Genomic DNA, 25,834 nt, shown 5'->3' on the forward strand with positions numbered 1-25,834 from the left:
TTACAGGTTTGGCTGATAAAAAAGGTTTGGGAATCCCTGGAAAAGTCCAAGTACATTTCGGGGCAGTAAGTGCATGTCTGAAAGTGTGTGCTCACCATGAACAGATCTCTAGCTCCGATATCTACAGCCAGCAAGAAGGCGTTTTCAAACCGCTGGTGTCTGGAAGAGTAAAGTCAGAAGTATTAAATAGCCATTTATGAACTCCAGACTGAATGGTGATTTCTATTTAATGATTATTTTAATTGAAGAGGATACATTAAACCATTCCAATCTGGAACACACACCATCACACGCAGTAGGTGTGGTGAACAGTGTAGAGTGTGTGTTATGTGTGTACCTGAGCAGGTGATGGAAGAATCGTCTGGCGTATCTGCTGATGGGGTCTCTGTACTCCAGTATGACAGTGTTTGAGAGGGGTCTGCAGGGAGTGTAAAACAGCCCCAGAGCCGCTTCCAACTGACCTGCAACCACACACATTTGACAGGATCAAATATGTATACTCAGTGGCCCAAACGTTTTTCATTCAATTATATACAAAATATCAAAAAGGTTGAATCTGCAAACAAATGATGAGTCATTTTTTCAGTTACTTTTAACCAGGTGGTGACAAAGTGACTTAGTGGATTCATTTAGTTCATAACATTAGCCATGAATGTTGATAAAGAACAACTACCGGTAACTTTTGACAACCACAGTAATTTAAACTTTTTAATTAATGTTCCATTTTTAATACTTAAAATACTTTACTTTTAAAATACTGTATGTATGTGTGTGTGGTTTAATTTTTTTCAAATTATAATAATAATAAATTCATTATATATATATATATATTTTTTTTTTTTTACTTGTGAAATGTTTTTTTTGACCAAACAATGATTTCATTTAAAACAATGCAACTTGATTTGATAAATTGTTGATATTTTACAAGTGGTCCAAATACTTTTGTGGTCACAGTCAGTATTTATTCTCAATCCATCATAACATGGTTTTGTGCTCCATTGTCCTATTTGTCAGAGCACATAACGTGATTCAAATAGTCCAAATAGTTCAAAGAAGACCTTTTTGATTCTAGTGTTTATTGTGCACTTAGTTCAGTCTCTGTACAGAAACAGAAATCAAAGCCTGTAGGGTCTGAGTCTTTACCTTCAGTCTGCTGGTCCAGTGGTTTTCTCAGCAGGTGATCTGTGATGGAAATGAGTGACCTGTAACACTCTGCTCCCATCATGGCCCAGTCCATATTACCCAGAATTCCCAGTGCTGCATCCACCTCCTCGCAGCGCAAACGGTGCTGTACCAGATCGCCTGGGCCAAGCTGAGCACCATTAAACACACCTGCACATAGAACAAATACTCTTTTTGTTTATTATTAAGTGGCTTCATTAGGACAAGATGACATACAGGTGAAACTCGAAAAATTAGAATATCGTGCAAAAGTTCATTTATTTCAGTAATTCAACTTAAAAGGTGAAACTAATATATTACATAGACTCATTACATGCAAAGTGAGATATTTCAAGCCTTTATTTGTTATAATTTTGATGACTATGGCTTACAGCTTATGAAAACCTTTTCACAATATTCTCATTTTGAATTTGGGGTTTTCATAAGCTGTAAGCCATAATCATAAAAGCAAACTTTCTCCAAAATCACTTTCAATGGCACTGCAATGGCAACTGTCATGCTCGGGCACATTAAGCCATGTTTTCCAATCACTTTCCCTCACTCTTGTCTACATCATTTAATCCTGTACTCTTTTTAATATACTATAAATAAAAAATCACAAAAAAGGCAAAAATAATTGAAAATACAATTCCACAATTACAAGTAACAGAGAAAGAGAGAGATTGTGCAAGCTCTGGATCGTATGAGGTTGGAGATCTTTAGAGTCGGCGCTCTGTAAGATTGCCATTGACATTTGGATCGATCTTCAGTCTGTGCTCTTTCCCTGTAGCACAGTTGAAAGGTGTGTGTGTGAGTGTGTGTGTGTGTGTGTGTGTGTGTGTGTGTGTGTGTGTGTGTGTGTGTGTGTGTGTGTGTGTGTGTGTGTGCGTGTGTGTGTGTGTGTGTGTGTGTGTGTGTGACAGCAAATGCAGTCGATTCAGGTTAAACGTACCCGTTGGTGTGGATACTGCTGTCAGTTAGTTTAGAGAATTATAAGATTCAAGGTGTGGCAAGTTCAGGTGATGTCATCCACTCTTACAACATCATGTGGCAATATCAATCAAATTAAGTGTAGAACAACAAAAGACAACATTAACCAACAACACCAGCCAATAAAAACTAAATAAAAATAAAATAATAAAAAACCTGGCAGATAATAGGCAGCTGCTGGTATATGAATGAATTTAAAAAAAAGTCAGCTCTTACCTACAAATGTCAACAAAAAAGCAAGATTACTAAATTAAATTTAATGGAAATCTCATTAATTGGTGAAGTGCAGTCTACGGTAACCAATAGAATTATAAAAAAATCTGTAAAATTCACAATTGCTTGCAACCTCTGAGCATTTGTTTTGAAACCCATAAAAACACTGCCATACATCACAATCATAGGCAACCGATGGCTTTCATCTCTGATTCACACAAAAAATGAATTAAAAAATGGACAAATGGTCACACTTGTGCATTTAATGGCTTTTTTCTAAATAGGATGCAAAATAATTCCATGCAACTTGTGCCATAGATTCCAAGTATCCTGAAGGCATATGATGGAGTTCAGCGAGAAACAATGTAATGTATTATGAAGTTGAAAATCTTGACATCAGCCATTGCACTCCTCTGTACATTCATGCAAGTGCACATCAGTTCACGCCAGTGCGCCTAGGGAAAGGCACAAAAGGCCATCATTTTGAGATATCAATTAAAATCAATATTAATAAAATGCCCTCGTTTGGAAGGAACAACGGATGCTTTAAAAAAAAAAAGCCACATACAGCAGAGAATCAATCAGACACTGGGATAGTGAGAGCAGCTGGACGGATATTCAGCTAATGGATGTACAGTCTACTGTTTACAAAGCTTCTCAAACGTGCATTTACTGGCAAGACAATCAAACACCATTTTAATCACAAAAGGGTCAAACAGATGAGTTTTCCTTTAACTGATCAGAATGCATAAATTATTGGTCAACTGATATGGATTTTTTTTTAACAGCTGATATCAATACGGTTATATAGTGAGAAGGGAGAAGGCGAAGAAATGAGAAGGCAAATAAACACTAATTTTACAACATGATTATGATGTCTGTAAGGTTTTTGAAAGTAGTCTCTTATGCTCACCAAAGCTGTGTTTATTTGATCACAGCTACAATATTATATAATATTATTGCAAATAAAAAATCATTTCCTGATTCCTATATTCCTGAAATGGCAAAGATGACTTTTCAGCATCATTACTCCAGTCTTCAGTGTCACATGATCCTTCAGAAATCATTTTAATATGCTGATTTACTGACTTCAAACTTTTGAACGGTAGTGTTTATCATGGTATTAAATATCTTATGTATGTGCAATGGTATTTACATAGAAATACAAAGTAATTAAGAATTATAGTAAAAAACAACAACAAGGTAACAGTAAGGATGTGTTTTGGTTTAGTTGAACCGCTCTATCAAGTAGTGCTGACTAAATATAGTCTATCACCCATATATTTATGCAACGTGTTGTGTCGACTGCTGTGTTGTGTTGAACATTGTTGTTAAATTGTGCTGATTTTAATAATGTTATTTAGTCAAATCAGTAATATTTTGCACAAAAAAGTAAATTGAATTATAGTTAACTTTTTCATTAATAAAATTAATTTTTCTTTTTCTTACAAGTTTAAAATGTTTTCCTAAAAAAATGGATATTTATAATATTTTTGGTAAGCTAATAAAATAATTGTTTGAACATTACATTGTACTTTTTTGTTACTGTTGTTACATTATAAGCTGGTATCTTTAATATCTTCAGGTTTGTGCAGATTTCACAGTGCATCGAGAGCATTTCATATAAATAGGCCTACTCACACTTTCTCTTACATTTCATTTCACACACTCATGCTTAAGTATCTGCTCCACTCTCTTGCTTTCATTCCTGTCTCTTCTCTCTCTCAGACACATCTTTCTATTCCTTTCTTTCATCTGTCTGTTTCTCTTGCTAACTTTCTGTGAACGTTAGCGTCTGTGATCACAATGAGCAGTAATCACCTGAGGCGGTTGACACCCGTAAAGGTGCCTTTAATAATGTAATAGAGCTTAATCCAACCATACTGGCTCTGCTTCTGAACGGCACACTCAATCGCAGCTACGCTTAACCTTGCTCGCTTCTCAACAGGAGACCATCAGTACAGCCACAAAAAAACCACATGCAAATAAAACATTGACAAACATCATACAGAGATATGTTGCCTATGAATATAACAACCCATCAAGAGCATCGGCATTTATGATTCACGAAGTCTTACAGGAAGACAACACACGCATATAACAGCAAAGAAAAGCAAATTACTGTTTTTTTTGTTTTTCTATCTCTTTTTGTTTCTAAGTCCCCTCTCAGACAGAAATCACCTCCCGTGGACGCTGAGAGCAGAAGGAGGCGCCATTTTGCGGCAAATGAAATGACGCCACCATTTTTTTGTAAGTGAATTTAGAAAAGAGGTCGGGGAGGGTCCAATTAAAACTGCATGTGGGAAATTAACAGGCCGCCTCCCACAAGCCCCTGAAGAGCAACTACTGTGACTAATAACAGTGTAGAGAGAAATGACAGACGTCAGCACAGACCCAGAAGAGCTGCAGAGAGTCGCAATAACACAAATATGCTGTTTATAGCACACATATACACCAAATTGAAAAATTTTCTCCCTAGGCCTGTGATCAAGCTGACAAACATCACACTGAGGAGGAGGAGGAGTGCACCGGTTTACAGTTTGTTTTTAGTTATATATATACACTTTAAAAAAAAATAGTTTGCTTGTTTTTCCTTACTTTCATTAAAAAATGAGCCAGTTGGAAATGAATGGGAAACAAATTTTAAATGTCGAAATTAATCTAGTGGAAACGTTTTTTGTTTGTTTGTTTGTTTTAAAATATAACTTCTGTCCAGTATAAAAGCTTGAAATAACAGTTAGGTGTCTTAATTCATCGGCGATTGTGATAGAAAACAAAAAATAATTTTGACTCCGAGGGAAGCTGTTTTTCCTGGTCTTCTAATTGTGGTTAAGTGGTTAAAAAAAAGACCCCACTCATTTATTTAATTGAAAGTGTTAACAATCTGCATAATCTGGCCCAACCAAAACAAACGGGGTGTCTTATGTGATGCAACCAAAGGCCTCCAAACTGCAATGCTGTGCAAATTCCTCTCCTTTAAATTAATCTTGTTTCTCCCTCACTCCCTTTTTTTTCACTTTCTCAGAGTGTGCCGGCCAGCTGCCCCCCGTATCCACTCCGTACAGCAGCTCTCCTGTGCCGAGCGCGTGCCCAGATGAGATAACTCAGGGAGGAGAGGAAAAAAAGAAGGGAGGGTGAGTGAAAGAAAAAGAAAGAGCTGCTTCCTTGGGAAGACTGGAGGTCTGCCAACTCTTTCATCTTCTATGCGTCCGATTCACTCACTTCATCATGTAGCAGTTTTGGAGATATAAGTCAATAAATATGGGCGCGTGAGCAAGACAAGCCCAATGAACACGTTTACAAACAAATAAATAGACAAACGGGCAAACAAGCTCTGCTCACTATAGCTGCTCCAAATTATCAGCCGGAAAGGATGTGCGTTTGCTTTCTTCATCAAAACCTTGGCACACGATCAGAGGAGAGGAAACTGCTGCCGCTCTCTCTCTCCCTTCCACCCTCCCTTGCTTTCTACCTCTCTCTCTCGAAGAAAACTCTTTCTCTTGCTGACGCTCTCCATTTAAAACTTTGACAGAGTCGCTGGGAGTCACATTCACTTCCAAAGTCAAAATTAAACTCTAGGCATGGGCAGGTTTTGATTGGCAAACTTTATCTGGTGCCTGGAGGGACCGTAAGCCACTGTAAATGATTTATCGGAGAAATGCATCCCAGAATGCACCTGGAGGTGGCAGCCCAAGGGTGGGTATTGAGTGACCTCAGAAGACTTGGCCCCTGCCTCTGCCATTCCCTCAAATGTCTTCTACAATGAGCACAATCTCAGATGGTACAACCACACTCTCATGTATATTACAAACAATAACAGCACACACTCTCTTGATCGGGCAAGCTCTTATTTGACCGTCTGACTTTATGTCCTAAACAAGACACCGGGTTGCTCACTTTTGTAAGAACTAATCACTGGATTTGCCAAAGTGTGCGAGGATTGTGACATCAAATCTTTGAAAAATATTCTGAGTTTTATTTGAGAACTTAGTAACAAGAAAACGAGATATCTATGTACATATGTACTGTTTTCCTGCCACTGGGAAAAGGATGGGAATCGGGATTCAAATGCGTCACCCATTTGAGCACCACAGCTCAATGTGTTGAATGTGCACTGACCGCTGCAACATTTATTTAACCAAAAACTTCTTAAGAAAAGTTTTGCATTTGTGCCACTTGGTAGAAAATAAACTACATATCAAAGATCAGGACTGTGTAATCATTTTTGTTTTCTTATGTCTATGAAGTTATCAGTACTTATTACTTTAGACTTAGATCAAATTCAGAGTTCAGTCTATGCATGATTTTTACCACGTCAGTCTATTACTGTGGTATCAACCATTTCATTTAAATCCCTAACCAGTTCATCCATAACTAATTCATCACTGAACTAAATTGAGCTGAATAATCACATTACTACCTTGCTACAGCTGCTTTACAGCAGAATTTGAATCCGTCTCTTATTTAACAAAGTTTGCAAAAAGTAACAGTAACATAATTCTGTTACTTTTCTGATTTGAAACTGTTTCTATTGTATAAAGTGCTTTCAAAAATAAAGGTAACTTGACTTGACTAACCAGCTTGAACTGTGACTTGTTGCTAAACTGTACATGTCAGTCATAAGTTATCTTGTGTGGGCAGTTTTAAGCCAAAATGAGATGCAACATGGACCAGTTTTACTGTATGCTGCCATGCCCTGTTATTTGAAACGAATTAAATAAAATATTCATTTAAAATACACTACCATTCAAAAGTCTGGGGTCGGTAAGATGCTTTAATATTTTTGAAAGGAGTCTCTTATGCTCACCAGTCACCAAGGCTATATTTATTTGATCAAAAATACAGTAAAAACAGTAATATTGTGAAATATTATTAGAATTTAAAATAACCATTTTGTATTTTTAATATATTTTAAAATTTAAATTTCTGTGATGGCATAGCTGTATTTTCACCAGTCTTCAGATTCACATGAATAGAAAGTTTAAAAGAGCAGCATTTATCTGAAGTAGAACATTTTTGTAAGTAACATTATAAATGTCTTTACTTTTTATCACTGTAATGCATCATTGCTGAATAATAATACAAAAATCTTACTGACCTCAAACCTTTGAAACTTTTGTGTAAATGTGTAGTGTAAATGATCTCTGGCATAAGTTCCAACATATGTGACTTTGGAGTTAACCATACTGTATTTAAATGACTGTATTTAAGGCCATTTTAGAAGAGTTTGTGTTTTAAGTCTCCTGGCTATATAAATATAATAACGTTCAAGACCCTTTAGTGCTAGACTTGAAATGCTCTACTTTGATTTTAATCAATTACACAAAGGTCCCACTGACCGAGTCTTAGCTTCAGCACAGCGAGTGGCCCTCCATGAAATCGAAGCAGCAGTAAATCATGTGCCTCCAGACCCTCGTTTCCCTGGGATATCGGACAGTAGGCCCATTGGATCCCTTCTAGCCCCTCTGAGTTTTTCATGTGGCGAGACAGCTGCAGGCTGGGGCCTGCAGAGCTGGGGACTGGTTCTTCACTCACTAACCGCAGAGGGAGAGGCGAGAGCCCCATATCAAAGCACTGGAGCTCGCCTTGACCTCCGCCCACCATCAGCAGAGCTCCTGAAGGATGCCAAGCTAGCATCGCCGGCACCATGGAGCAGGTGGCCCACTGGGAGAGGCCAGTCTGTGGGTCGAAAAGTACCACAGAGCAGTCCTGAAGCCCCAGGAGAACCCAGCGCTCCAACGGGTCGCGACTACAGGTTATGGGTTTGGATTTGAGGGATAGAGGAGTGCCGGACAGACGCTGGAGACGTCCATGAGCAGATTCATACACACAGGTTTGGACATCGGGAGGCTGGGCCTCCTCATGCAGTTTAGACGTATAGTGTTTGGCGTCTTGGTGTAGCTCCACAGTCAGAACATGGTAGGGTTGGGTCAGACTAAATCTGCAGTCAATAGGGTTCCCGTCAGTTCGGACAGAGCTCAAAACCTACACAGAGAGAAACAAAGTAAAAAGTTAAGTATTTTATTTAATAGTTATGTAAGTATATGTATAAGAATATGACCCCTTGGATTTACTATTTGAATTTCTTTATAAATTGGTTGTGCATGCCTGATCTACAATTACAGGAAATGTTGGTGAAGGTAATTTCTGCTGAAACCAAGATCATTTCTGCTGAAACCAAGGTACTTTCTGCTGTCACATACTTTTGCCCTAGGTTTTGCCCACATACTTTTGCCCACAACTGACAGATAGGATTTTATGACCAATGTATCCAGAAATGTATTGTAAATACATATAATTGTACTTGCAACTTTAAATTACAATCTATATTTTTCTCTAAATTAGCATTTTATATATGGTGTGTAGTATTATAGTTCAGAAAAGAATAGGAAATGAGAAAAAGAAAAGAAAGTAAGTAAGAGAAGAGAGGTAAAGGGATCAGCTAATGAGTCAGATTCAAATGTGACACCGCTTTACCTTAACTCAATTTGAGCAACCTTAACTCTTGCCTTTCATCCCAAAAACTTTTCTTAGAAAAGTTATGCATAATATGTAATTAAGGTGAAATGGTGAATGAATCATCTTAAAATTTTAATTATAATCAATTACATTAAAAAAAGCTTGGAGCACGACAGCTCAATGTGTCGAAGCATGTGCACGGCCTACGCCAAGATTCTAAAGAATAAAAAATTGTAGAAAATGGGTGACTAAATTAGATTTCCAAATTATAAATGCGAAAAGTAACAACCCATTACGATAAACAAAATTAAAAAAAGAAAGACACAGACAGCCTTGAAAAAACACAGGGAGGCCAGAAGTTTGCAAAACATTTGCAAAAGTAAATATTCAGCATGGGCTCCTCCATCCCTGAGACAGTAGAAATCACAGGCCCAACACAGATGTTGAGCAAATTTGTTTGGAGATTTTACCTCAAAATGTGCACACAAACAGCTTAAAAAATGTCCTATCAGACAGCAGCACGCAGGAAGTTCAGGTTTACCTGTAGTATGTGTGTTTCTGGTGCAGATGGTGTGGTGAGAGAGAGAGACTGAGAGCGATGGGCTGGCACAGAACCGTGGCATGCGCGCCAGCGTAGGAGACTGAGTTAAGCGGGTTGCCGATGGTTTCTGTGAAAGCAGGGGATGAGTTTTTTTGTCTTTTTTTTTTTGCTGTAATCCCCCCTGGGCCAACTCCCGCTGCACCCCAGGGGGTGAGAGGGGTTTAGTGAGAGGGCGGGAGAGGAGTTGCTGACAGCACAGAGGGGAGATCCGGAACAGTGCCAGATCTCCACAGAGCCAGGCCCCGCTGAGACACACCTGCCCCAGCCACAGAGGCCCCCACTCTGGGCCTGTCCACAGCTGGGCCCGGGCTCAGAACCAACACCCCACTGACCATGCTAGCAAAAGACCAACGCCCCAACTGCTTTGGCTAATACTACAATAATTCTGACCCCGCTAGCACTAAGCTAGTAAAGCTAGTAGGTTGAACACCTTTCTGGTCCATTTTAAGGTGGTCAGCTCACTGCTCTGGCCAGAATATGTGACCTTGTAAGGCTAATGCTTTGCTAATACCATGCTAGGTAGTGCTACAGATACTCTTCTGGCTAATAATACACATTTAAACCATTGTGCTTTGTTGTGCGTGTAAAATCGCGGACCACAAGTGCCATCAGGAACTACCGAGAAATTGCACAATCCTCACACTTGTTTATCCGGTTTAGTAGTAATGGATAGCCACAGAGAGAAAGCGCGCTAAGCTCTTTGCCACGGTAACACTAAACAAAAACAAAAAGGTGAAGAAATAAAGGAGAGCTGGTTGAGAGGCAGTGTGTTTGCCTCAGCACTGGGGGACATTTTGAGTGTACCCGCCACAAAGGTTTTAACATCTTCACAGAGTGATCCTTCTTAAGACCTGCATTCACACACACGCACACACAAACATTGCAAATCCCACAGCTGCTGCTGAAACAATGACAGATTCAATTTCACAAAGACAAACGGCATCTTGGTGAGTTGGGTGGGTGGGTGCAAAAGAGAGAGAGAGAGGGAGAGAGGGAGAGGGAGAGAGAGAGAGAGAGAGAGAGAGAGAGAGGGAGAGAGGGAGAGAGGGAGAGAGAGAGAGAGAGAGAGAGAGAGAGAGAGAGAGAGAGAGAGAGAGAGAGAGAGAGAGAGAGAGAGAGAGAGAGAGAGAGAGAGAGAGAGAGAGAGAGAGAGAGAGAGAGAGACTCTAACAGTGGTAAGTGAGTCTCTGTTAGTTATTGGTTTCAGTCACTGGTCAAAACTATTCTTTTCTTTTCTTCTCTTCTCTGGACTTTCTTTTGCAGCTTGAAAGATAAACCCAAAGAGGTCCAGCTGAGCAGCAGGCCTTGTTCACAGCAGTAGAGCTCTTTGAGCCAATTTTCCAGCTCAGAGAGCAAACAGTGAGAGAGAGGGAGAGAGAGAGGGGGACAGTGAGAGAGAGAGAGAGAGAAAGGGAGATGATGATGAAGGCAATCTATGAAAGTTCTTGCTGCTGAGTCTCCGCTCTTCTGGTGTGTGTAAGTGTGTGTGTGTGTGTGTGTGTGTGTGTGTGTATGTGTGTGCTACTCAGATGCTTGTCAGGCCGCTGTGGCATGAAATCAACACAGAAGCATTCGCTCTACTGCACCTGCACATGCCCAAGAATTTAACCCGGGAAATCACATTCCACTCGGACCTTTTCTCTTCATATATAACATGCCCTGGAATCATAACAGCAGCCATGCACGGAAAAAATGACAGAGATTGAAACCATTCCACATGAGCCTTCTAGAATCAAATCAACACTGACAAAGTCACTGAATTAGGAATAAATTAAATCCAAATCCAAAAATAAGGGGAGTAAATTCAGCAGAAGAGCAGGTGTGCAGACCATTCAAAAGTTTGGAGTCAGTACGATTTTAATTATTTTAAATGAATACTGTCGTTTAGTAAGGATTCTGAACACTCAAGATAACTGACACTCAGGACATTTACAATGTTACAAAATATTTCTAGTTCAAATAAATGCTGTTGTTTTGAACTTTTGATTCACCAAATAATCCTGAAAAATGTCTTACTGGTTTCACAAAATATTAAACAGCACAAATGTTTTCAACATTGATAATAATAAGAAATATTTCTTAAGCAGCAAATCAGCATATTATAATGATTTCTTTGTGGATTGAGGATGACTGGAGTAATGATGCTGAAAATTCAGCTTTGACATCACAGGAGTAAATTATATTTTAAAATATATACAAAATTTCTGTTATTTTTAATTGTAATAATAATTCACAATGTAAAAAAACTAAAACCTGTACTTAAAAAGTATTACCAACCCCAAGCTTTGAAGAAATTGTTATGAGCAAATCCGTTAGGATCATTATCAAATGGAAAACTGACAAAACATACAAAACACACAAAAACAAATACTCATGACTTTTTTTTTTTAAGATAGTTTAACCATTTGCGGCCACAAAATTTCCTCAAAAAGTTCCTTTAAAAAAAGTGCACCGCCCCGAAAGTCACTGACTCCATTGTTCATGTGTGATGTCTGGAGTAATTTTCAAACAGGCCTTAAAACTGTAAAACTATCCTTTTCTGCTATCATTCCACACTGGGTGAAAAGCATAATATGCTTTTGGTTGAAGACATAAGAAATGTGGCAATTTGTAAATAGAGTACAGACGCCTGGTAAATATGCAGATCAAACAAATGAAGAGAAGTGTTCTGAGAGAGATAACAGGATATTCAACAACATCTAATGCGCACGGAAAACATAACAACAACCACCTCAATATGCAAAACAACTATCAAAAAAGGAAAAAAGAGAGAGATATCAAATGCTTACTGAAAACATAACAACCACCTCAACATGCAAAATAAGTGAAGTGTATTTATAAAAATTCTTTTTATTAAAATCGTTAAATTCCAGGAACAGGGGAATTGATTAAAAATGTTAAACGTTTGCATAAATAAGTGTGTGCACGAGTGTTTTTCCCAGTGTGTCTCTTGGCAGTGCTTATCTGCGAGGGGTAAGAATTAAGACCACATAGGGAAAGAAAGCGTACTTTTTAAATGCTGAAGACTAAGCAGAAAATGGGTTTAGCATGCAGATAGCAAACTTAACAAAGGGAACATATATATGAGGCAGAATTGATTGAAGTGTGTGTCTGTGCGCCGAGCGAACCGTTTGATTCACCGCTCGCGTCTTACATAAACTGCTAGCTTGATTTCACACCATGGATCTGAAAATGACAACAAACACTTTAATTAGAAACGATGAAGGCGAGAGACACTTTAATGTTTTTTTACCGTAGAAAAAAGAGAGAGAGAGACAGAAGGGAAAAAAGAAAGAAAGAGAGGAAAATAAATAGGTGAAGGCCCAGGATAAATCCAGGGTTCATTTCCAACCAGAGCAAATCAGCGTCGCTCCACGCTGCCCCCCCTTTTATTTTTTTATTTAGCATTTTTCCATCCCTTGTTTGTTTTCATTTGGTGCATTTGCAATTGGAAACGCCGCTCCGTCTCTCTCATTCCCTGCTCTGCGAGTGAAGATTTTGCATATGTTTAAAACCAGAGTGCAACGTTGGGAGTTTAAGCACTGCTTGCTGATTTTTGAATCATCGCCATTCAAAATTAAACAGCGCTGAGAGGCAGGAAAAAGAAGGAATGTACAGTAGAAATGGAGAGATGGAGAAGTGGACGGACAGTCTTATAAGTGGTTCTTGAGAGCTACTCTTCTTATTTTTTCTCATTAAAAAACGTTTTACACAAAAAAAAAAAATTAGTGCTTTTGAGACAAATACTCTGGTCATATCAGTACCCTAATAAAAGCTTTAAAAGTATTTTATCACTGCATGGAATACGAGTGACTTTTTAGTTAAATAATTAAACTTGGTTTACTAAAATTATATATATATATATATATATATATATATATATATATATATATATATATATATATATATATATATATATATATATATATATATATATATATATATATATGTAGTAATGAATAAATAAATCATGACTGATTCTGAAAACGTGCATGATGCTGTATTTGATACTGCTAGACATCAGTAAGTCCAAGACATGCTATCCAGAGTGAGGCAAGCATAAAATGAGTGGTACCTTTAAAAAGGATGATAGATTAATGCGTGCAATTCTATTCTATACGCTTAATATTTTTTGAATCAAGAAAACATTCGCTGTGTAGCTGTTGCATAACTGCGCATTAACTGGAGAGCAAAATACATTGTACAATGAAAGAGTGTCAGCTACACAGGAAGGTCAAAGGTTGGCTGTTCACGTAAAGAAAAAGTTCAAGTGAACAGTCTGTGAGTTACAGCACCTCATTGAGAAATACAATGGTGATTGGTAAAGCATGACAAAAGAGAAAAAAGAAAGGTACAATGGGACAAAAAGACTGGGGTGAAAAAGGGATTGAGAATCTTTCCAAAACCTTGAGCAAAAGAGCATTGTGAGGGCATTATTAAAAGTATTTATATTATTTAGGAGGTCACACTCCGGTTTTTATTTGACCTTCGAGTTTTTCAAAATCTCACTCTCACGTAATTTATCTCACATATTTCTAACCAAAAAATATTAGTTTAGAAAGGGATAAAAGGCCAACCCTGAAGCCATGTGAGGGTCTGCTTACCGTAAGCCCCGGGGTATCCGAGCAGGCGAGCAGCACCAGGTTGGCCCTGTCCGCTGCACTAGGGATGGGAGACCAAGGCCTAACATCCTCGTTACAGAGCGGCCACCAGCACACGGCCACATCCTGGGTCCGGTTCAGACCCATGTGGCGCTCCACGCGGCGTCCCCCGCCAGGTAAGTCCACCACTGAAACCTGCGGAAGAACAACAACCGTAAAGGAATCAGACCACAAAACATCTATAAAACATTGCCTCAATTCCTCTGCATAACACATTACAGCTGCGTGCTGCTTTATTAATGTGGCCTGAGACGTTTCAGGTAGCAGGGCATTGTTATTTTTTGTTGGGGTTTTTATTAGATTCATAGTTGTATTTGTTCTGCACTTGACGAGATGTTTGAAGGTAACAAGATATTTGTATGATTGCTAATAATATCTCTAGATGCTTTCACTTTCATAAACCACAGTGTGGCAGGAATGAATTAGATTCGGAAAGAAAAAAAAGGAAAATCCTATGGAAAAACCGGTTACACTTGATTTTGAGGTGTCTTTGTTACACTGTAATTACACTTAAGTACTTAATAATATTAAGAAACAACATGTACTTACATACTTGCTATATGTACGTAGTGTACTTACTACATAATATATTTTTTAAACTGTATCTCACATTTTAAAATAATATCATATTTAATAATTATATTAAATCCTTTTTTATTATTATTTTAAATTAGAAGTGGAAATGGGCATCCACAAGAAACATCTACACCAAGATCACTTACAATAAGACATCAGTCTCTCTGAAAAACATCTGAGCAAGTAAGTAGCATATCAGCCGCAATAATATTAGAACCTTCTTGTCTTTCCTTTGGGAAAGACACAACGACAAATGACGGAAGCCTAATAATTCCCACCAAATCAAACCTGACAGCTCTGAATTTAAACTTTTACAGTAGGCTTACCATAGTGACGTAGTTTTGAACAAATTAAATCAAATGGCATACTCAATATACCTCAGAATCTAAGATAAATCAGCAAATATGCAGCACAGATCAATCCAAAACCACCCAAAATTACAGGTTTCTAATGAACCAAAGGCCAGTGTTTTGCTGCTGACTAAGTCTGACTACCAAATTTCATTAAAATGAGCCGCACCTGATTGAGACACACCTGCTGTTTGGCTGATGCACAAAAAGCTTTAATCACTCAAGACTGTCTAGCCTCAACGTAGACATAATAATTGATGTATTCATAACTACTTCCTTTGAAAGGGCATTAAATCCACTATCTGTTTATGGGACTGCAATAAAAGTGCAATATTGAGCGATATTCTCTCCTACACTGCGCCACTGTCTCATGCCGTTGCATTAAACTCTATCTCATATCTGCAACGGCTCATCATGTGCTATTTCAGCAGTTCTGGGTCGAGGATTTAAAGCAGACCCTCAATGCAGCCAATAGTACGAATAAATGGCATGAAAATACGATATGGCTCTTATAGAGTCAGTGCCTATTCATGCAACATAATAGCAGTCATTTCCATATACTTCATTCTGAAAGGCCTTATCAAGAGAGCAAACACTGAGTCTCTCTTTATGTCAACAACTCTATCTGTGCACAATAGGGAGGACTAGAAATGTACTACAGTCTACCCATGACAACAAAAACTGTTCTTCATTTAACCTTGACCTTCACATTGCGCCTGTAAAGACTAATCGTGCATTTAAGTATCATCCACCATGAAAATGATTTATATAAGATTAATAAACAAACAAAAACAAAATAAACCAATACAGACTGTGGGAAAATAACATTCATCTCTCTCTCTCTCTCTCTCTCTCTCTCTCTCTCTCTCTCTCTCTCTCTCTCTCTCTCTCTCGGTCTCTTTCTGCCCTCCCCCAAAACTTGATTCCCCATCTTGCCTGTGCTTGCTGGTCAGCAATAATCAGACCCTCTTTCTGGAGGATTAGGCTCAAAGCTTAGTCCAGTGGAGCAGGCAGTGGATGGGGCCGGCCGGGCTGGGATGGGGGATGTGGTGGGCGGGGGTGGTGTCGGGGAGGGAGGAGAGGGTTTTTGGGGGGGGCGTACGGTCCCCTTATCAGAGCCATGCTGCTGGAGCCAGCCACACCGCAGGAGAGATTGCTTTCATACTCAGGCTGCCATCGCAACAAAGCGCTCCAGTAATGCGATAATGTTCGGGTGCGGAGGGTGTTAAGAGCCTGATGTATTTATGTATTGTGTTTAGTCCATAATCAGACCCATCCAAATTGTGATCTCCGCACACTTGGTCTCCGGCCCATTAAAATGAGGTTAATGCTTTCAAAAAGAAGACGAGTAAAGATTTTTTTTTTCTTAAATACCGTTATGAATTTTTAGACAAGTTGCTTTGGAAAGCCAGAGAATGAATGGGATGAGGGATAAATAATGGAGTGATCACCTTCATTTCCTCTGAAAAGGAGAAGATGGACTTGACCCCACCCTCCAACCTCTACACCACTGCTCTGCTCGCGACAAACTACATGGCTGTGACCAATTTTTACAAAACGATAATAATGGTCACATTTCATTATAGAGATAGTGTCAGGGTTGTCACTTTGGTCTAGTTTATTCTTGGTTTTGTGACGAAGCCCTGACGCTACTGTATTGTGTAAATGCGCAGATTCGAGTGTGCTCGAGCCGTGCGCTCTTCGGGCCATGTGAGTTGTTTTGAGTGCGGAGCGTGGTGTTCTGATCACAGCACTTCGATCTAGTTTGGTTTCGGTTTTGTGTCGGGATTCGGACATTCATGCTCTGTGTGTTTTTCGTCTGTTGTGAGCGCACTGAATAAATATCCGCTAGTTCTCGTGTGCTCTGTCTTGTTGTCTGAGTGCAGTTTCGAGTTCGCTCAGGCCGTACGCTCTTCTGTCCCTACGTGTGCTGTTACATTTTGTGTGGCACACGGTTCATGTTTACATCGTCTTGTGCTGTGTAGCATGTGACTGCAACTGGCTATGTGCTTTCATGTTGTCATGTTTTGTGTGAACACGCAGCTTACAAGTGTTCTCATTAGCTGCGTGTTCATGTCTCGTTTTGTGTGCGCACATGGCTTGTGATTGGTTTCACTGGCCATGTGCTTGTGTTTTAGTCATGGTGTAAGTACATGGCTTGTCATGTATGTGTCCTTGTGCCATGTGCTCTCCTGTCTATTGTCTATTGTCTAACCCTGCTTATGTTGTTACCTGATTATTGGTTCACTTGCTCCACCTGTCCTCCCTCGTTACCTGCTTTGTTTGCTCCTTACTTATTCTCCTTGTGTTTGCAGTCCTGTGCCAGATCGTTGTCTAACGTGCACCATGTTTACCTGCTCCTTGTGTGTTTCACTGCAGTCAACTCAAGTCTTCCCCCTCTGGGTAGTTTTGTTTTAGTTAGATTTTTTATCAAAATAAAAGTCTGTTAACCTGCATCATTGAGTCCTCGCTCCTTTCATCAACCCCAAACCTGACAGAACGATCTGGCCACTAGAGGACTCAGCAGAGAATGGGCATCTTCCTTTTCCCATCTCCCTGCCCTTCCGCTCATCAGATGGCAGACCAACACAGAAAACTCCTTTCTCTTCGACAAGGGAGAGCCAGTGTGAAGGAGTTTGCTCATCAGTTCCTGTTTGTAGCGAAGGGGCTCAACATCAGCGACGCAGTGCTTAAGGACATTTTCATCAACAGCCTTAATGAGGTGTATAACCGTGGAAAAGAAGGTAGCCTTCCTCCTCTTGGCCCTCCCCCCCCATTCCCCTTACAAACTGCCAAGTTCCCAGTTCTCTGGTGACCCGTTCGGGGAGAAGGAGGAAGAACATGTCCGCCTCATCAGCCACCTACCCAGAGGTGGTTGAGCCCACTGCATCCCTTCCTGTGGCGGCTGGGACCGCTGCAGTTTCTCTTGAGGCACCTGTGATGGCTGCAGCTCCCCCAGAGGCGGCAAACTCCATCGCCTCGCCCTCACAAATGGAGGAGGAAGAAGAAGGCTTCCTCTGCCCCACAAGGTCCGGAGGCCACTCCAGATCCACCCAAGTGCCTTACCCTGCCGGCTCCACCCTTGCTGCCGCCCTGCCGGCTTCGCCTTGATCACCTGCCAGGACTCCAGACCCGCCGGAGGCCGCCTGGTCCGTACCTCCGGCACCGCCCCGGCACTCTGCTAAGACTCCAGATGCAACGGAGTACGCCTGATTCGTCCCTCCGGTCCCGCCCTGGCCGTCTGCTGGGGTTCCTGATTGGCCGGCAGGACAGGGTTCTGTCACTTCGGTCAAGTTTATTCTTGGTTTTGTGACAGAGCCCTGACGCTACTGTATTGTCTTGTGTGAGTGCACGGATTCGAGTGTGCTCGAGCCGTGCGCTCTTTGGTCCATGTGAGTTGCCTTGTGTGCGGACCGTGGTGTTCTGATTGCGGCACTAGTTTGGTTTCAGTTTTTTGTCGGGATTCGGACATTCATGTCACAATGTTTGTCGTCTATTGTGAGCGCACGGAATGAGTATTCGCTAGTTCTCATGCGCTCTTTGTCTTGTTGTGTGAGCTTGTGGTTTCGAGTTCGCTCGGGCCGTGCGCTCCTCTGTCCGCATGTGTTTTGTGTAGCACACGCTTCAAGTTTACATCAGCTGCGTGCTTTCATGTCATGTTTTGGCTTGTGCTGTGTAGAACGCGACTGAGTGCTCTCATGTTGTCATGTTTGGTTTAAGCACATGGCTAGTCATGTATGTTTCCTACATATTGTCTAACCCTGCCCATCTTGTTACCTGATTATTGGTTCATACAAAAATAAATTGTTAATAAATATAACTGATCTTTTTAGCCAAAAGTACCTGCCAAAATGCAAAGATCCAAATGTAAATATTCCAAATTTAATTTATCTCCAAATACAAAACATTTGTGTTTTGGTTCTTCCTATTTAGGTACTAGCAATGTGGGAAAACAGTGTGTAAAGTGCACACTGAAAAACTGCTTTATGTCGCTATGTTTTCAAAAAAGCATTTTTAAATTTAGGCTACTTGATGCATAACAGTTATTAGAGGGCGTTCACAATCTGCAACTCTCTTACCTTTAAAAAAAATGCTTAGTTTATTTTTTGTTAAATTACAGAAAAAGAAATGTAGAGATAGAGGGAAAAACATTTCCTCTTATAGATGTACTGTCATAAAGGATGTGATATCTCTATAAAGAGAGAAGTGCTGTGTGTTTGGACGTGATGTTCCCCACAGGTGTGCATTAGAAAAGAGCTCCAGTAATCACAGTGTTACCTGTCCCAGTGGTAAAAGAAAGCAAGTAAAGCCAGGCAATTATTAGAGTTAAAAGCCCTGTGGAAAGAGCCAGACCAGCCTCATTAAAGCGTTTTAATTGAAAGCAGGAGAGGCTGTGCTGCCTTTCCTCCTAAAATGTGCTAATGTGTGGATGTGGATGTAAAAGGTGTGTGTTACCTTAATCTCTGCAGCTGTGAGTTTCTCCATGTGTCGTGCTGGTTCAGGTGAGCTCTGGTTCTTCCTGTTCAAGTAAACCTGACACACCTGACTCCTCTCCATCAGCGAGAACAGCAGGAAGCGATCGCCAATCACCGCTGAAAACCACAGAGCAAGGTCAAAGGTCAAAACTCATATGAGCTTGTGAGAAGACATAGCGTGTGCACACATTTACTTTGCTATCTAAATGAGGACAACAGAAAACAGAAAAGCTACAGATCATTTACAATCTGTAACTAAGTTACAACTAAATAACTAAGTCCAAATTTCCCAAATGGAAGTTTGACATTTGACTATTGGCTGGTTCAAGCAATGCAGGTGATTTCAGGTTTTACTATGCTTGTGGGGATATTTGGTCCTTAAATTGTAAAAGTCTAGTAAAAAAAAAAAAAATGTCTAGTAAAATTAGTAAAATCTGACCCACACACACAGAAACGTACAAAATGAATCATTTTCATAAGTGAGTCAGAGTAGTAGTTTAAGAGGAGGGAGAGAGAGAGAGAGAGAGAGAGAGAGAGAGAGAGAGAGAGAGAGACACAGAGAAAGAGAGAGACAGAGAGAGAGAGAGAAGACAGACAGACTGTAAAGCCTGTAGGGTATGCAGCTTTCATGTTAAAGAGAGACATTTGCAGTGAAACTGTTGACAAGCTCTCCACACTGTGATTAGCAATTAACCTTCCCTTCCTAAAAAATTAATCTGTTTATGAAACCAATTAAACGGCAAAAAAACTAATACAACCCATTCAGAGAAGCAGGTTTAGTTGAGGATGATATTCAGGGCTGGAATTTCCAACCTGAACAGCAATTAGAGACGGAATATCAGCGCTTCTGCAGTAATTATGAATCATCTCACATTCAAGCATAAAACAGGGTGCTAATTTCAAAGGAATAGTGTGTTAAATGCAGTATTTTTAAGCGTCATTTTTAAGTTATACTTTAGCAAGTCTTTAATGACAAAGAAAACATACACATTTGCAAAAAAAAATGTATTGCTTTCCTGTAGCTCAAACAGTACAGCGTTGGCACTTGCAACGCCAATGTCATGGGTTCGTTTCTCAGGGAAAGCAAAAACGGATAAGAATGTAAAATGTGTACCTTGAAATGCAATGTAAGTCGCTTTGGATAAAAGCATCTGCCAAATGCATAAATGTAAATGTATTGTGTGTTTAAAAAATAAATCTACTTTTGGAATTTAAAGGAATCATTTTTGCTTAAACCAAAGTTTTAGCTTAGCCACGTACTTTGAGAGGCTCAAGAGTGATTTGGAAATTCTAAAATGTAAACGATACACTCTATCAAATTAAATTACATTATCCCTTTGGAAAATAAAAACAAAAAAATAAAAACATGGAATACTCAACATGCTTTTAAAAGATTACAACAATTTCAGAGAAAATACACATGCATTAGTGTTCAGTAATCATGGCCAAATTAATGGGAAGATTCCATGATAATCCTTCCAAAAAAAATATCCAAATTTGTGTCCAGGGGCTAGTAAACAGGTTTTGGAACATACGAGCGGCGGGTTAGCAGAATAAATCAATAAATTCCCCTAAATCTGCTTAGTTAGTTAATACTCCATTCATTTGAAACGTGTTTACATCACTGTCTGAAGCTCTTACCAACAGAGAAATTAATTTCTAGAAAAGAAAAAAAAATACAATATTCAATAATGGTGGATATTTAAAATGTAGTTCATTACGGTTTAGGCGTCATTAATGGACTCAAAAATACTAAGCCGTTTTTACCAAAGATTACTGTGGGAGTTTCCAACAAATATAAAATATTCCCAAATGCCTCTCATATAATTGTTTGGCTGTCCATACGTCTTAAAAATCTTCTTAACCTGTGACTGTACTAATGAAACCGCTATAGATAGATGCATTACAGATGATTTTGGGTTTAAAAAGTGTGTTTTTCAAAATCACAGGCTAATCAAAGTTTTCGATCTCTCTCTTTTTACTACAGCACTCACAAAGTAATAAAGGCCAGAACAGGTCTGACTGCGTGTGTGAAACTAACTGAATAAGTGACAGATGCAGAAGCCTTCCTGGCACCCCCACCCTTACACTCTCTCTCTCTCAGACACACACACATAATTACTCTGGTAATTAGGGGCTCTGGGGGCCTGAATGGCACTCTATGGGGGGGCTACTAGGAAAAAGGAAGGGGTGGGCTGACAGAGGGAGAGAGATAGAGTGAGAGAAAGAGAGAGAGAGAGGTTTGTCAGGTATCTAGAGACCTGGCACAGAGAGCTTTAGCCATATAAGCTCTAAACAATAAATGATATGAGAAAATAATTAGCAGATTTGGGAGTGTGTCCAATTTCACAAACCAGAAATAAGACAGGGAGCCATGGCAGATTCCCCTGAGATTCAGGAGGAACCTCGACATGTATGTGTGTGCGTGTCCGTGCTTTTCGAACTTCCTCTGGGAGTAACGGAAGAAGGAGAAACAGAAGGGACTGCCGTTCCTGACCTGTGGGTGTGCGTGCCGCCCAGGCCCATGCTGGGAAAATGAGCAGTGAGCGAAACTGCAAAGAGAGAGGGAGAGACAAGAAGAGGAGAGAAAGAAAAAAGAAGAGAAGAAGGGTAGCGTGTGAGTACGCGTTTACTCACCGTCACTGATGGTGTCAGCAGGTAGTCGCCCCACCAGCGTTCTGTCAATGGCCACTCGTTCAACCTGAGCTCCACCCAGGATAAGGGTCACCAACACACCTGATCTCAACAGCATCTACACACACAGTAACGAACCATAACACATTCACACTGAATGGGACTTTATGATTGTAAATCTTCAGAGTAAAACAAGAATACATTTAAAGGAATTGTTCACACGGACAAATTATTGTTCTGTCATCATTTATTCATCCTTGTGTCATTCCAAATCTTTCTTTTTATGTAGAGCAAAAAAGTTCCAGCTGTTTGGTCAAGCTCCAAATCAAAACACTGTTCAATGCATACAAAGACTACATCAAATATGGTGACACAAACCTCAAACATTATGACGTTTGGCCATTTGAGAAGCAAGGTTTGTCAAGGTTTGTGAAGCCATAATTGATGTAGTCTGTATATGTAGGTGTTGATCAATGCTTTGATTTGATTTGAGAGTGAATAAAGGGTTAAATACCGATATGTTCATCAAATGTCACATGCAGTATGATCGTATGGCTTCAGAAAAGTTGGATGAAACCACCAAAGTAAGGTTGGGAAATATAACTTTATAATTTCTGAAATTAATATTTGCCGTTTAAAATGTTACAAATATTTAAAACAATATATATTTTTTTTTTATTCCTGAAGCAGCAATGCTAATGTATTTTTCCCCCATTTAAAAAAAAAGTTAAATTATTAGTTATAATATTTTCATTTAATTTTTCATTTAATTTTTGATAAATGATAAAGACAATCTGACAATTTTCAATTTAGGCCTGGTTTTTAATTACACTCTAATGTTAAATGGCTATAATTGCATTTTATCCCCATAAATAATAATAATAATAACAAAATGAATAGAGGGAAAATAAATGTGAAAAGATGACATTAACTAAATATTTATAATATTAAATATTTTAAATACTCTCTTTATGTTGCTTCCACATTCAATGTGAAATATACTGTATTTATGATTACATGGCTTGGTTAAATTCTAATGTAGAATGCGGCCTGTTATTTCTTGATAACAGACCGCTGCTAAGCATAACACACCGTTGCCATGAAAAACAGAGCGTTGCCATGGACACAGTGTTCTTTAACGGAAGCAATACAATTGTTTTTTAAATCAATAAACTCCTTTTTAAATCAATATTTTGTGTCAAATTATTGATTTATTTGGTAGGTAGCCATGTAATAAGCGGGATAATTCAGGAGACTTTGCTTCGCGCCGGGGTCCCGATCAGCCTGTCGGGGTTGTATTCGGTATAACAACCGCCTCGCTATACATTATCCCTTACTTAATGTGTGTGATTAACCAAATACATTTTTAAATGATTTACAGCACTATTTTCAAGCCACCTTTTTGTTCTTTTTGGAGCTTGAAATTTTGGGACCCATTAACTTTCAAAATATGGACAAAAACAGCTGATACTACCGGTAAATATCTTATTTTAGTTTGAAATAAAATGGGGATCAAGTATTGTAAATGATGACAGAATTTTTTTAGGTGAACTATCCCTTTAAAAATCGCTGCCTGATAACATTCTGTCTGGAATAAGGTGGAATTTCATCTCTATAGAACGTGAACAGTGGATAAAGGTCACAGCGTCCAATCAGACCCTGCTGTTGGGCAGGAAAAACCATCTCTGACCACCAAAAAAATAAAAATAAAATAAAAAGTCGAACAACGTTTGATCTCCCTGACCTTTTAAAACGGCCTAAATCAAGCACTTTAGGTGCGAAAAATGTGTGCGCATGTGGCTGAAGAAACCACACTGAACGGAAAACCGCTGGGCTACAGTGATGTGTTTGAGAAGGGAATCTTTTTGATCCCAGAGATAAATTCCCCAAGAGTATTTGACACAAACAGTCTGCATATGCTCATTGCCTGACCTCTGCTACACGAGCCAACTCATGCCAAGAAGGCCTGATGCCTGCTGGGTACTGGTGCATGCTGGGTAAGGTACCTGACAGCACTGCTTGCTTCTCCATCTGACACTCATGACCGGGCATGACTGCAGCAGCTCCTGGGAGAAAGAGAGACAGAGAATGTGTACTAGGAATGAGCAGACCCTGTTTTCAGGGTCAGGTTTAGAAGGATGTTTCCAGTTTCAGATACGGAGAGGCAGCTAAAATGAGCCCGAGTTGGACTGAACAAAGCTAGGTTTGTGTGAGAGAGCCAGAGGCAGAGAGAGAGAGCCAGCTCACAGTCCCAATCATCCCCCTCAAATATCCCCCACGATGACAGAGAGGCACCCACACAGGTGCTGAGAGAGAGCGAGAGCAAGCGAGAGAGGTCGGGGGGATTTTCTCTTTCCTTATGAAAGGAGAGAGAGAGAGAGAGAGAATGCTCCTATTTGTTAATCGGACTGCAGGAAATGTAAACAAATACCTCTAGTTCCTTTAGGGCATCACGCAGCTTCTCCGGACGACGGTTACTAAGGAACCATGGGTAACCCCGACCTGAGTGACAGACAGAGAGGACACAGGTATGAAATGCACCGTCATCAGAGGCAAAAAAGAAGCAATAAAAGACAGCCAAAAGAATGTGTTTTTGTGTTTGTGGGTTTTTTTAAGGGCGAAGAGGATTGACCCTGAAATACAGCTCCACCTGAGGTCACCCTACAAATGAATCTGAGCTGACAGCTCAAGAATGAAATCCTCTCATTTCAATCCTGATGATGATTTGGGTACAAACACATGCAAACAAGGGACATATCAACTGAAGAATAACGAGGAGAATAAAGGTTTTTTTTGTAAAGAAATAAAATCATTGTTAAAAAGTTAAGAAAGGTATAATTAATATTAATATATAATAAGTAATTATCAATATTTGTTTAATGGATTTTCATATTTTAACATTTATATTTTAATAATTAAATTTTTCAAATATAAAAATTTATTATATTTAATAATTATTTAATATTTCATTAAATGTTAAAGTGAGTTTTAAAAACTAAAAGTCTCATCCCATTTGCATTCAAGTTTTATGCAAATGTTTTTCCTTTTTACAGAAAAGTCTTTCTTTGCAAAGAGTTTCTTTCCAATCAAACTCCAAAATGAATGTTTTCCTTTGATCTACAATGCAAAGTGTGGATAATAAACCTCCTCCATTTAATGTGTAAAACATTCCTCTATTTTCATTAGCTAAAATATTTACTTTCTCTCTTTTTATTTCTCTCATGCTGTAGACAGAAGGGATTTAAAGGCGAAATATTAACTAATAGCGCAACAGAGGCTAAATTCAGTGTAACGCCGCAGTCTCATTCAATCAGCGCTCCCTGAGTTAGCACAGTCACCCGAGGGAAGAACTCAAAGTTACCATAACATATTAAACACATTAAATACGCCACTCCAAAATGCCTCGTTCCGCTCACAAAGCCCCCCAAATTTCCGCTTAGATCTCAGTCCCTGTTTCCCTCTGGAGCAAACCAGCGAAGGGGGGAAAAAAAGAGAAAGAAACGTTAATAGAATTCTCGGCTAAGTTCAATCTGTGAGTATGCGTTTGCATTTATGCATTAATACGTTCATCCGGGACAGGGACCAACAGAAATGGAGGTCTGTTATTTGTTTTCGTAAAGATTCCGCAATCAAATCCAATCTGTTTGTATTTATTATTATTATTATTATCATTATTATTATTTCTACATCATTAAGACATGTCTCCTGTCTTTT

General features: G+C 39.4%; 1 protein-coding gene across 13 annotated transcripts in view; it reads right to left on the reverse strand.

Annotated features, from left to right (window-relative positions):
- Positions 1–25,834, reverse strand: part of wdpcp (WD repeat containing planar cell polarity effector) — a 101,028-nt gene that overhangs the window by 13,313 nt on the left and 61,881 nt on the right. For 12 of the 13 annotated variants that reach the window (XR_013800106.1, XR_013800107.1, XM_079633828.1 and 9 more), the window contains 9 exons: positions 24,552–24,622; positions 24,127–24,186; positions 22,124–22,238; positions 19,467–19,603; positions 14,029–14,220; positions 7,704–8,349; positions 1,144–1,332; positions 338–461; positions 96–159 (listed from right to left, as the gene is read on the reverse strand). Coding sequence is in view for 11 of the 13 variants with exons in the window: in XM_079633828.1 (XP_079489954.1) it covers positions 96–159; positions 338–461; positions 1,144–1,332; positions 7,704–8,349; positions 14,029–14,220; positions 19,467–19,603; positions 22,124–22,238; positions 24,127–24,186; positions 24,552–24,622 (1,598 nt within the window). In the remaining 2 variants the exon portion in view is untranslated. Of the gene's footprint in view, positions 1–95; positions 160–337; positions 462–1,143; positions 1,333–7,703; positions 8,350–14,028; positions 14,221–19,466; positions 19,604–22,123; positions 22,239–24,052; positions 24,187–24,551; positions 24,623–25,834 lie in introns of all 13 variants that reach the window. The other variant, XM_079633830.1, reaches the window with a different exon arrangement.

The sequence above is a fragment of the Phoxinus phoxinus genome, assembly GCF_949152265.1.
Source record: "Phoxinus phoxinus genome assembly, chromosome: 13".
NCBI classification, from domain to species: Eukaryota; Metazoa; Chordata; class Actinopteri; order Cypriniformes; family Leuciscidae; genus Phoxinus; species Phoxinus phoxinus.